Source organism: Pygocentrus nattereri, chromosome 21 (assembly GCF_015220715.1).
Source record: "Pygocentrus nattereri isolate fPygNat1 chromosome 21, fPygNat1.pri, whole genome shotgun sequence".
Lineage (NCBI taxonomy): Eukaryota > Metazoa > Chordata > Actinopteri > Characiformes > Serrasalmidae > Pygocentrus > Pygocentrus nattereri.
In genome coordinates, this window is record NC_051231.1 from 11,219,808 (window position 1) to 11,233,426 (window position 13,619).

Here is a 13,619-nt window from a genome sequence, read left to right on the forward strand (position 1 = left end):
CATAATTTTTAAGGGTAATTTTTAAGTTTTCATAACACTGTTTGGCGTGTGTCTCTGAAAAATCATCCTTAACTCTTCACCCCCTTCAAGCAAGAATGCCCCTTTAATACTGTTTACTTCTATGCTTTCAAACCACATTTGACAAAGAGATCACTCACTAGCTTGATCACTGAGGGACGATGCAGCATCGTCCAGGATAAAGTACACAGCTTTGGTAGACAACAGAATGCAGGCAGTCATCTCCAATTCAGGGGACTTATAGAAGATCACAGATGTCCATAGCATATGCTTTAACTCTTCGTTCTCCACCTGGATATAAGAGCAAGAATGCTGAGACTTTCAATTATACCCTTGATCTAAGTGATATACTGGATATAGCAGTAGGGAAAAATAAACTTTTCATAATGAACCTGGTGGAAAGTGTTAATGCCATCATACTGGAAGTGTCATGCAGTAGGTGTGAGTTCATGCACTTTTTTTCATGGCTTTAAAGTAGACTGACATAAAACTCTACACAAACCATGTCCAGTTTTACTCTAAATCCATCAGCAGGATATCCCTTAACAACAAAACACTAGGGGTGTAAAACAGTTTGCTGATGACTCAGAATCAGTTCACCTTAAAGTCTCACATTTCATCATAATCCTCAGGAAAGAAATGTAAAAAAAAAAAAATCTTCAAATGTTAGTTTTCTATTTATTTGCTAAGTTTGGGGAAAAAAAACATTCAATATGAGCCATAATTTTCACACAAGCCACATTTTATGTGCTATTTATTTTCTAACATGACAAATTCAGCAGATAAACAGTAACTGTGTATTAAAAAGTTTTTTTTCATATCCTTTATATACTTTAAATACTGTTACAGTAAATGGCAGTGATTGCATTTCACAGATTTTTTTCTACTCCTATCCCCCAAAGAAAAGCTAGAACTACTAAGCGATTAAATTCCTACCACCAAATAAGATCACAGAATTATCAGAGCTAACTACAAGGAACATGACTTGCTTACCTCAGCAATGTTGTCATGGAAGAAGGTGACAAGGTCCTCGCCCCGCAGTGAAGAAAGGTAACGCAGGGATGAAGAGAGACAGAGGTGGCTAGGACACTGGTTTTCATCTGAAAGCTGCTGGATGAGCGCCTCACCAGGGTACAGCAGAGACAGCGTTAACTGGGGCTTCTGCAGATCCTGAGGAGCACTTAGAAGAAACATATAAACAATAAAACATTTTTAAACCCCATTATTGTAATTAGACATCTTCTAAAAACTGTTGTTACATAGCTTTCACCCAAGACCCAAATCTTAAATAAAAGCTGCCTTACAGAGATCTGTCCAGCAGATGGTACTACTGAGCAACTACTGTCTGCAGTAAATGGACATTATTTTTAAAGCTCTGCTAAAACCCTGTCTTCAAGCCACTGAATGTGCCAGCTAAGGAAGGGCGATAATACTTAATCACATTCTCATGACAGACAATATCTTTTACAACATCTAGCTTTTGTGGGGTTTATGAACAAGTTAGAACAGACAAAAAGCAACAACAGAAGAATAGTACCACATTCAAATATACACACAGCACAACGACAGATTTTTCATTTAAGTTTTCAAGAATTATTTGAGAAGAGCCAAGTCAGAAAAACATTAAACTGGTAAAAATGAATGAACAAAATAAAATTATTTACATTCAATAAGCCGTTACTATGCCGTTTATTCAGTAATAAAGTACAGACTGGTTGTTATTGTGTAAAGGCTCTCTATAACTAGTCAGTCTTGTAACGATTCCTGCAGTTTTTCTGTGTTCTAGAAGTACTGACAATACACAACATATACTCAGAGAAGCATACTGTGGCACAATTTATCATGAAAGTGACAAAGCAGAGTGATTGCCCGTCTTAATTGGTTCCCAGGTGGTTGCTAGACTTTTGCCAAAAGGTTACTATAGCAACCCCACCTCTAGTATAAACACTTGTTTTCTGCTTGACTCTTCACAGCAAACAAAATGAGCAGCATTCACGAAGGGTGTTGGCAAGACAGACATTCCTCTACCTCTTTTTCTGCATTCTTTGGGTTGTTTTGCTGGGTGTTGCAGAGCTGACTCTTAAGTGACATTTACTGGTCTGCAGAAGGGCGATGGTCTTGATGTCCCTGAGGCTGGCGCGAAACTGGCTGAACTGCCTCAAGAACAAGAACTTGTCATGAGGCAAAGCAAAAACAACAGCTAGGTAGTCATGTCCTGCCATCAGCTCTAGGACATGACTGTTACAAAAGCGATGGGCAATGGTGTTGCTTCCATCAGTGCAACCTTGTTTGGGGTTAAGCAAGGTAGAAGCCAAAGGAATACGGGTCAACTTAGCACAAGAACGCATGCGATTTCCTTCAGTCAAGTCTTTTGATGCCAGGGCCATGAAATCTATCTTCAGTATGCAGAGATGTCGCATTGTGAGAAACAGAACTAAAGGAATGGAGGTGTGACCTTCATGGAGCATAGACAAAATATCTGATGGTATAGAACTCTGCTGTGGCTTGTTTGTGTCCTCCTGACTGGGGGTGAACAATGAGGCATGGTCCAGGATGTGAGTTAGCAGTCCACTTTTCACTCCACTGTCATTCTCCTCGATTTCCCAGGAATTTAGGAACTGCTGAATGAATTGCTGGATGGTGGATTCATTCAAAAGTTCACCAGGGGCTCTACTCATAAGCAAGTCCACATGGGTGTGAATGTCTTTCAAATTTTGCCCATCTGAGAAGAAGAACCATTGTTTGTCGCTAGACCTCACCTTTAAAGAGAGGCAGGTTTCCGGAATATCAAATTGAAACGCTTCAACGTCTGTATACTGCACCATCAACCCTATCTCAAGGCTCTCCATTAGTGCCTGCATGCTACTTGGCAGATCTTTGGAGCGTGTCTGGAAAATGACCAGCAAGCTGTCTGTCGCTGCCAAGCAAGAAGTCCTCTGATTCAGACGTACATCTTGGGCTACAGTGATGCAGTGACACCACATGACCAATCTGACATTTGCCCTTTCCACATCCTCTGATTCTTTGTCCTGAACTGTGGAAGAGGAGGAGGAGCCCATGATCTCCTCGCTGTTATCTAAGCCCATCTCAAAGTATCCGCCACCAGAGTCAGGGCTGCCCTGATGTGTCACCTCCAGAGAGGTAGTCCTGCACTGCCTGGCGGCCGTCCTCTCTCTATCTGCTTGACAAATCAAAGTAGAGAGCTGGGCTTTGAAATCCAAGTTAGTGTTGGTGTAGGACATATAACAGAAGGGAAGCACTGGTGTGGAGAGTTTGCTGGTCCAGGGTTCCTGGTCGTCTTTGCAGTACAAGCAGCTGAAAAATAGAAATTGAAAAGTGAATGCAATGTAAAAAGCTGTAAATGAAGATAGAAAAGTGAGCCTAATTAACATAATTAGGGTATCTATGATTATGTAAATGTTTTGTCCAAGTATGGTGGACAAAACAAAGAAGGTTGAAACAAAGTTCACACCTCCTGCTGTTGCACACCAATGCACCAAGAAACTATGCAAAACTAGGTGATATGGCACAACACTTGGTTGTGGTATATATGGTGAACAGACTAAATGCACCAGTACTGCCATGTTTTAAATACACTGTCAAAACTTGCATATAATTTTTTTATTTCACACGTTTCAGGACACTAAATCTAATTAAACAGGATTAATTGTTAATTAGTCCTGTTTAATTAAATGTTCATTAATTGTGTTCACTAGTGTGTATATGGTGTTTCACTGCACTGATGGATTAGATTGCGGAGGTAAAATATCCCCGTTGTGGGACTAATATGGGTCACTTAATGTAATTAATCTAATCATCACCAGTACCTTAAAAATATGCAGTTGCCTCAGAAAAGTATATTGTGGCATAATTTATCATAATAAAGATAATATATCATAATACTGCTCACCCCTTTATACAATCAGATACAATATAATCTGCAAACCTACAATTTAACGTATTAATCAATAAAATATATTGCTGAATTTAAGTTCTGTGAAGCTGTCAAATCAACATGGCTATTCACACTGTGAACAGTAGTAATAGGCTGCTTGTCTCATTTTAGAAGAGATTTCCTTTAGATCAGTCCACATACAGATATAGTACTTGGTTAAATCTGCACTAATGATACAAGTTCACTGTTCATTGACTGGTCCAAGTTTTGTCTCCCACTTTGTAGCTCGGAGGTTGAAAGTAAGGGTAAAAACATAATTCTGAACTCAGAATTCCCACTTCAGAATTATGTAATTTCACCTTAGTAGTCCACCTTTTCATATTAACTCTAATGCTAGCTTTAAATGTGACTTGATTGTTGTGAATAAGAGAAGAACTGCAGAAGAACCAACCTGGTGCTTTCATACTTCATTGGCTCACAAGGGATCTCTGGAGATGAACAGGTGTCAATTTCAGTTTTAACCTGCAATATACCAAACATGGACAGATGTAGCCATTATTATATGGAAAACCTGATGAGCTCTTTCATAAGCTCTGCCTTGAATGGAGTCCTTGAATTCAAAATCACTGAAAGGAGTTTTTGAGTAAATTCAGAAGAACTGAGTAAATTCAGTAGAATCTGTCATTTAGAATGCATGAATAATTTTACTTTAAAATCCATTGTAACTGCTGACTTAAATTGTGTTATTCTCAAACCAGACGCAGTTAAAAATTTCTTTCTTTTGTCACAGATCATGTAAAACTCTTTCAAAAGAGATCTCAGAGTAAAAAATGGATGATTTTGCTGCTTTAAATGAAAATTGGAGTACATTTTTCTAATAACTGCCTAAATTGCGAAATAAATTGAAACGTGCCCTGTTTTAACAACCTCACCATATCAATTTGAGGAGTTGAAATTCATGCCAACATTCATAATTCATGAACAAAGCCAAATTATTTTATGTTGTACTTTGACAGTTATCCTTTAAATCTCAGTAATCTCTCAATTTTCAGAGCACTGGTCAAAGAGTTTTACTCTGAAAAGGAGCTTTAAAGCTAATAAGCACCCAAGACATTAGGCTGCATTAATTATATTAGAGCAAAACAAGCCGGATTCCGACAGGATTAAATTTTCACTGGGTCCTGGGGTAATTTCCTCTTTTACAGGTGATACTCTGATTTCCATTCAGTTTGGCCAGGTCAGCATTTCCTCTCCTCCCCTGAGGAAAAATACCTAGTTTTTCGCTGAACTCAGCTGTGTGCTGAACGTTTTAGTCCTGCCCGGACACACACAACTCTCTATTTTCCAGACAGACGCCACCTTGCACTTGGAAGAAAAAAAACATTTTTGAGCTACTGCTCGTCATATTTTATCTTCTAGGATGCACATCCTTCTTAAACTGTGTGTATCTGCATTTCCCATTTTCCAACCCATAAAATGATAAGTGGTTTGGAGGATTCTCTAAACCATTTACTTGATCTGGTGTCCACTCTCTCTAAAGTGAGACAGCATTGAAAAGCGAGCTACTCAAGACTGTTTAAACGGCTAATTATAATGGCAGCTACAGACAGAAAGCATTACTTCATATTTGATGTCATATCATTTAGTCTCCTCTGAACTTATGACTACATTCGCCGCAATCTGTAGAAAATGCAATCCACTAGAAACTCACTCGACCTGCAGTAATTTTTTTTGCTCTTCAGATGAGGGATGTGCATTCTGACTAGTTTTGATATTACAGTATGTGTAAAATCTTGTTTGGATCCAGTTATCTGCTTAAAAGGACAAAAACAATGCCAAAAGAGAAAAAACTGATTTTGGTTTAAATTAATGCAGATCTGTGGCTTACCCTTTTAACTGTCCTCACCTTTTTAGTGGAGCTGCACATATACGTATAATCACGCAGAGGGAGATATTTCAAAACATGTTCTTTAATGTTCAAAATTAGCTGAACAAAATATTTTAGACCTAACATCAGCCTAATCTAGCCTTCTCAGTTACATTCTGAACAACATCCACAGTTCAACACTCTGGAGTATAACATACTCGCAAACATTTCACATTCTACAGTTCTGTTAAACCACAGAATGGGCAGCCTGTGTAATTTTTCTGTCCTCCCATGATGAAAGACAACAAATGCCTGAATAGTGATTTCATCTCTAGCTAGGATACAAGAGTTTGAACACTGAGAAGACGAGTGAAAATGTTCTTACTAATGTCCCCCTGATAAACAAATCTAATCCAAAGTTTTCGTTTGAGGTGTGAATTAGGACTGCAGAGCTGAAATACATGGCTCAATTGTGCTGCATGACATTCTATACAGATTGCCTTCTACTAAGGCCCAATCCCATTTCACCCCACACTAAGCCCTTAGAACTCCATTTGGTGTGGTCACACCTATGGGGTAGGGTGTCCCGAATATTAAGATAGACGATAGGACGAAAGTGTTGGAGCTACATGACCCTCCAAATGGAGGTTTTTCAGAGGGGGGAAAAAAACAGCAAGATGGCTGCACAAGTGACCAAATAAACCAACAAATGTGAGAATTTTCTCAGTTAAAAAAAAACAACAACCACTGTATTATCTTAATGTCGTTTCAATGTATTATGGTCCTTTTCTGTAGAACAAGCATAAAAAAAAAAAAATCACTACTAGTATGCTGCTGTCTCGCTAGCTAGCTAAATTTCCTGTTTCTCCTTAAATAATCCAACAGTACTGACACTGAAAGCATCAGAATGTAACTACTGCTCCATTTAAGGTGGAACAGGAAATTTCAAACAAAAAGCTAGTGAATAGCTGACCACAGCTTCATATAACCAAAGAATTAGGGGTGTGTGATAATAAATAATTCATAAAATCATATCCTGCACCATACACAAGCACTTTCATTCCTTTTGAGCATTTGAACACAGTTAACACAAACATGCAACCCTATAATCAGACAGAAAAAAGGCAAGATGTGTTTGATTGGATGACCCGTTTGCTTAAGCTAGAATCAAATTACATACAAATGTCACTGTAAGACAAACTATGAATTGAAGAGTTTTGGACAAAGGCAGAGGTTAGCAAAGGGTGAAAGTGGCAGATTTTCTAACGTTCTTACCTGAGGTGTTTCCTCACATGACATGTTATATTTATTACAGCATCGCTGGGTAAGTGTAGAATCCACATGAGTCAATATCTCTTTGGTAACAAAGGCTTCATCTTTACAGGCTATTTCTGAAAAAGCACAAAAGAGTCATTGTGAAGCAACAGAGCCAAACAACAGAGACAGAAATGTAATAAACAGAGCAGTTACACATTACATTAGCTTTGTGAAACATCTAGTGTGTGTATACATACACACATATATATATCAATATTAGGAGGCAACAGCGGGCAAAAACATATTTTCAGACAAACATGATGCCAAAGTAAATTTTAATTTAATTTAATTTAGCATTGCTGGTCATATATTTCCGTATTTTGAATTAGTTTATCATTACATGTCAAATCACCTGTGTACAGGTTTTGACACGACCAATCAAACGTCTTGGAGCCACTCCAAAAAAATATACAAAGCAAGGTCAAAGGTAGCCTTTGCTGTCAAAATACTACTTGGTAAGGAAAAATGTGGTTTTATAACAGCAGAAGTCATTTTGTGTTCAGTGGTATCTTGTAACTCAGTGTTTTAACAGTCTTTTTGTTCTAGCACGTCCAGAATAACAACAAAACCTCAAATTTCTCTGGAACCGTCAGAAGTTTCGTGGTAAACACAGATGGCTGTATGTTCCTATCAAAAGAACGTCTTCTTCTTGTTTTCAGTTTACTATAACAGTTGTGATACCAAGCAGATCTGTGAGTAAAAGTTGGCAAAGAATAACTCTGAAAACAAAATGACAAACTTCAGAGTCTTTGACATCACATTCTATCCTCTAGTGTAATGGCTCTAACATCTGCAAAGGATTGTGTGAAGCTCCAGCCAAACACAATTCAAAATTTGTTTTCAATGTTCAATGTTCCACTGATTGTTCACATTTCTGTAAAATTCAATAGTTGCAAACTCACTCAGAGTGGTTGGATGTGAAATGGCTCATTGTACAGGAACTTACTCATTTCTATACAGTGGTGGTAATGGGAAACAAGGGTCACAATGTCTACAACACAAATAGTCATTTTGTTTACTATCCAAAACCACAAGTGAACCTACATGTAATGTTGATGATAATAATAATAATAATAATAATAATATGGTCTTTGGGGACTATTTTGCCTTACAACAGCCTGCATGTACCTTTCCACCATGAATAGATTTAAAAATAAAAATAAATGATAGGTTTAAGGTCAAAACCTTGTCTCAGAACTACTGTAAAATAATGCCTGACGCATCAGGCAGCATATTTATAACCATTTTATGTAACAGTTTTTTAGATGCATGGAAATCTTCAGAAGTCTGGTTCCTATTAACACCACTGTGAGTGATCTATGGACAGTTTCTGTAGAACAGGACATTATACATCAAAACACTGTGAATGACTTTGTTTCCATCTTAACAATTTAATAAGAGACTGCCAGGTTAAATTAGTGGAATTCACCTTTAATCTACAATTCTGAGCAATCGGGAAAAAAACAGGACCTTATGGAAATTGAAGCTTCAAGCTATGGCACAGTGCATAAGCAGCATAAGTCATTCTGAGCACATCTTATAGTCTGATATTAACAACCCTCCTATCATCGTCACGGCAATAATGCACTGATAATTAGCATCTTTTTTTGGCTTCAGCATTGCCTGGGTGGGTAGCTCCACAATATTTATGTTAGGGCTGGGCGGGATGACAAAATTTATCACAATAACAATAAATTGAGTCACAATATGCTTATGCTTTATGAGCATGTTGTGGATGTCGTCAGAGCTTAAAGATGAAGTTATAAATAAAAATAACTTCTCAGCATTTATGATCATATTTCTTGGTACTGTTATAACTCATCAGATGTCAGAAAAAAATCTGATACGTATTGTGAGCATATTATATTTCCATTTTTAAATGACATAATTATGTCCATTTTTTTTTTTTAATGTACCACAACAGTTTGCAACAATCAGTTCAAACCAACAAGTGCTTTACAGGGCCCATATCATGGGGTAATTGGAATCATTTTCTAAGTAAACTAAGAGTTTGATGTGGTATGTACCATTCACTCTCCATTTCACAAAACAGCCCATTTTCATTTAGTTGTTTTTTTGATGTCATACACGTATCTGCCTATTAGGCCTACAGCAGTTTAGCCCCGTCCATTCACACTGAACTTGGAAGGAGTGCTTGAGTCTGGACTGTTTTCTGAATGTGGCACAATACAGGGCAACAAAACAGCTCTTTTGCATTTACATATGTCAGTAATAAAGGTACAGTTGAATCACAACAAGTAATCACTGGTTAGAAAATGAATTTGGGCAGTTTATTAGTCATAACAAATCATAAGTTGATCTCAGTAGTAAAAAAATGAATAAGATATAGAGGTAGACTATTTAAGGTTTTATGGTTGTGATCTCAATGTTATAAATCTAGTAATGGGATTTTACTTTGAAACACAGGCCTCCAAAAGAGTTAAGTCCCTTCATGTACCTGACAGAACCCTATCTGTGAGCATCTCCATCCAGCAGCCTGATACATACATGATTACCTTGGCTGGAGCTGGCAAAGTGCGACAGAGGGGGAGAGGAAGACAGCGGCGCAGCGAGAGAGCAAGAAGATGAGGAGGACTTTGACCCACCCTCAGCGTGTTTGGGGACATCACTGATCTGACAAGGACAACAGCAAGCACCGCATTTAGGCACAAATAAACTACACCTGCAAAATATACTGTTTATTAATAACTGCTTAAAAATCAATATCGATATCTTTTGCACGCTATGAGCCTTCTGACCAAATACCGATGATCCAGAGTTTCTGCAGGTGTTTGGACACATAAAAACATTGAAATACTAAAAATGTTTTATGAAATTTATGCAGGCTGATGTCTAATAATATCAAAAAGTATTCAATGTATTTTCATTATGCTGAAAGGCAATGCAAACACAATATACAGTGACACAACTGAAATAGGGTGCCTGATCCATAATGCGCAGCCCTACAATAAACCCTTTTATTTTCTCCTCATTTGACAGTAACAGCTCTATGAGTGAAATGAAGCAAAGTAATAAAGCTCTTAATCTATCCAAATCATGAAATATAAAGGCTTGAGTACAAGATAAAAATGAACTGTCATTTCAAGAATTTACCCACATTTCATAAACTGATTTCACCTGCTTTGGCTTAAAATACTTAAAAGTACTTATCCTAAATGTATTAAAATGACCAAACATACACACTTTATGATGCTGAATCACATCATATTGACACAAACTGTAGAGTACTATTTTTATGGGGTTACTGTTCCATGAGGAGGTGGGGTGACATCATTTTCAGAACACATAATGCACGGGATAAGAAAACTCGGTATAAATGACAGAGATAGGAGTGAATAAATGATTTGTGCACTGCTGTCACTCAGAAAAAAATACATTCACAATACATTCTTACAAATATCTAAACATTCGATTTAATCTTAATTCATCCCGATTGTCTACCTAGCTATCTTGAGTGAATGCAGGGTGTCATTATCATTATAACAGAAATCAACATCGCTGCATAAAATAAATTTTTCTGCCATTTTATGTCTTTCAATATTTTAATGTTTACAGTTATAGACTTCACATATGACAGTACAAATCATACTGATTTGGGCCAAAGAGAATACAAATAAATGCTTCTTTTCATTAAAAAAAAAAATTTGCAAAAAACACCACAGGATATGTAGAAGATTTACTGACATAGCGATACAGATGTGATTAATATAACCTGAGGTTGTTTCCACAGCTTGTTTTATAGCACAAGAACAACAAACCGTAAGGTTATTTCTATGGTTTGGTTTAATGTATGGGATTAAAATAACCTTGGATTGTTTCTATGGCCTGTTTAATAGCACAGAATCAATATAACCTGAAATTATTTCTAAGGTTTGTTTAATAGTATAGCATTGATGTAACCTAGGGTTACTGGAACAGCTTGTTTTATAGCACATGATTAATGCTTTGTTTCATAGTTAGAGTTTTACATGCAAAAGCTGTTAGAATCTATACTGATGCAAAGCATAGTCTATAAAAATAACAGACATGATGGTTTCAAACGGGACTAAAATCAAGATTCTATCCCTCCTCCTTATGTAAATCTACCCTGTTCCAATAGCGCAGTCATGATGTCCTTTTAGATATTTTACTTCTGTATAAGCTGACAATAAACTCGCTGAAAACTTTTTTTGGTTGTAAATGTCTTACAACTTTGACAAACTTTAATATCTTGAAACCTCTTGATCTTAAACACTATTAAATAATGTATTTTGTGATACAATGTTCAGCCTCTCTCATATGGCCTTTTGGGCTGACTGTATGGAGAAGCTGCCTTTGTGGTTGTGAATAATCATTAGAGATCCAGGAGAGGAACAAAAACCTCGACTTCTGTGACCTAAAGAGAACAAGGCCAACCAAGACATTTCTCTGTGTTTAACAGAACAAACATACATTTTTAAAATGTATGTTATACGCTAGAGAAACAAAGATATTATACCACACCATATAACGGCAGGAATATCTCTTACCTTTTTTTCATTGTTTGCCATTCTATCTTTCACTTCTTTGGCTTTCTGAATGGCTTTCAGCACCTCTACAGTGTCCAGCTCTTTCTCAGTGGTTACAGTGCCATCTAAACAAACCTTTACACAAAAAGATATTCAACTAACTAGACAGTAAAACATGTGAAACAGGGAATTAAATTTAAAATTACTCTGACGGTATTATATGTTTTATTACACATTTAATAAAGATTAGGGGGTTAGTTAATGTAACTTCCTTAGTGAAGGAAAATGGTTCTATACAGAATCCTGAACACTCAAAGGAACTTTTGCATGATTAAAGCATTGTGAAAGGTTCTTCACATTGATGGAGAATATGTTGTAGATTTTTATGAAAAAGGTTCTATATAGCACCAAAAGGGTTCTTCTACTGTAAAAAAGCTTGACATAGCAAGAGAAGAACCATTTTCAGTGCTATATAGAAGCCTTCTCAAAAAGGTTCTATATAGAGCCATATACCACACATTCTCCAACAATCTGAAGATCATTTTTGCAGTGCAAAGAACCCCTTAAGCATACAAATGGTTCTTTGAGTGTTCATGGTTCTATATATAGCTATTTTCTTTACTAAAGAACACTTGAAGATTTTTTTTTGAGGCTAGGCAAGCTGGATGTCTATTCGTATGTAGATGCTAGGAGTTTAATATGTTGGAGTAAACATAAGACACAATATGTATTTTGCAGATGCCATATTTAACTTTTTAGTCTCCCCCCCAAATATACTATATTGCCAAAAGTATTCGCTTGTCTGCCTTCACATGCATATGAAATTGAGTGACATCCCATTCTTAATCCTTAGGGTTTAATATGATGTTGGCACCCTTTGCAGTTATAACAGCTTCAACTCTTCTGGGAAGGCTTTCCACAAGGTTTATTTTTGACAATTCTTCCAGAAGCGCATTTGTGAGGTCAGATACTGATGTAGGACTAGAAGGCCTGGCTAGCAGTCTCCACTCTAATTCATCCTAAAGGTGTTCTATTTGGTTGAGTTCAAGACTCTGTGCAGGCCAGTCAAGTTCTTCCACACCAAACTCACTCATCCATGTCTTTATGAACTTTGCTTTGTGGAACAGGAAGGGGCCATCCCTAAACTGTTCCCACAAAGTTGGGAGCATGAAACTGTCCAAAATCTCTTGGTCTGCTGAAGCATTAGAGTTCCTTTCACTGGAACTAAGGGGCCGAGCCCAACTCCTGAAAAACAGCCCCACACCATAATCCCCCCTCCACCAAAGTTTACACAATGCAGTCTGGTCTCCTGACAACCGCCAAACCCAGACTCATCCATCAGATTGCCGGACAGAGAAGTGTGATTCGTCACTCCAGAGAACACGTCTCCACTGTGGCAGCGCTTTATACCACTGCATTTGACGCTTTGCATTGCGCTTGGTGATGTAAGGCTTGGGTGCAGCAGCCCAGCCATGGAAACCCATTCCATGACGCTCTCTACACTGTTCTTGAGCTAATCTGAAGGTCACACGAAGTTTCGGGGTCTGTAGTGATTGACTCTGCAGAAAGTTGGCAACCTCTGCGCACTATGCCCCTCAGCATCCGCTGACCCCGCTTTGTCATTTTACGTGCCCAACCACTTTACGGCTGAGTTGCTGTTGTTCCCAATCGCTTCCACTTTGTTATAATACCACTGACAGTTGACTGTGGAATATTTAGTAGCAAGGAACTTCACGACTGGACTTGTTGCACAGGTGGCGTCCGATCACGGTACCACACTGGAATTCACTGAGCTCCTGAGAGCGACCCATTCTTTCAGTAATGTTTGTAGAAGCAGTCTGCAGGCCTAGGTGCTTGGTTTTATACACTTGTGGCCATGGAAGTGATTGGAACACCTGTATTTAATGACTTTGATGAGTGAGTGAATACTTTTGGCAATACAGTGTATATTAAATCCAGCAATATAGTAACTGTTTATCACAATGAGCAGACGTATTTTCACTTAGAAAATCAA

General features: G+C 37.7%; 1 protein-coding gene across 3 annotated transcripts in view; it reads right to left on the reverse strand.

Annotated features, from left to right (window-relative positions):
- Positions 1-13,619, reverse strand: part of nisch (nischarin) — a 30,872-nt gene that overhangs the window by 8,659 nt on the left and 8,594 nt on the right. The window contains exons 12-18 of one of the 3 annotated variants that reach the window (XM_017704805.2): positions 11,627-11,740; positions 9,614-9,731; positions 7,056-7,171; positions 4,365-4,435; positions 2,047-3,333; positions 1,012-1,198; positions 159-309 (exon numbers count right to left, since the gene is read on the reverse strand). In XM_017704805.2, coding sequence (XP_017560294.1) covers positions 159-309; positions 1,012-1,198; positions 2,047-3,333; positions 4,365-4,435; positions 7,056-7,171; positions 9,614-9,731; positions 11,627-11,740 — 2,044 coding nt within the window. Of the gene's footprint in view, positions 1-158; positions 310-1,011; positions 1,199-2,046; positions 3,334-4,364; positions 4,436-7,055; positions 7,172-9,605; positions 9,732-11,626; positions 11,741-13,619 lie in introns of those variants that run through there. The other 2 variants (XR_005129287.1, XM_037532359.1) reach the window with 2 other exon arrangements.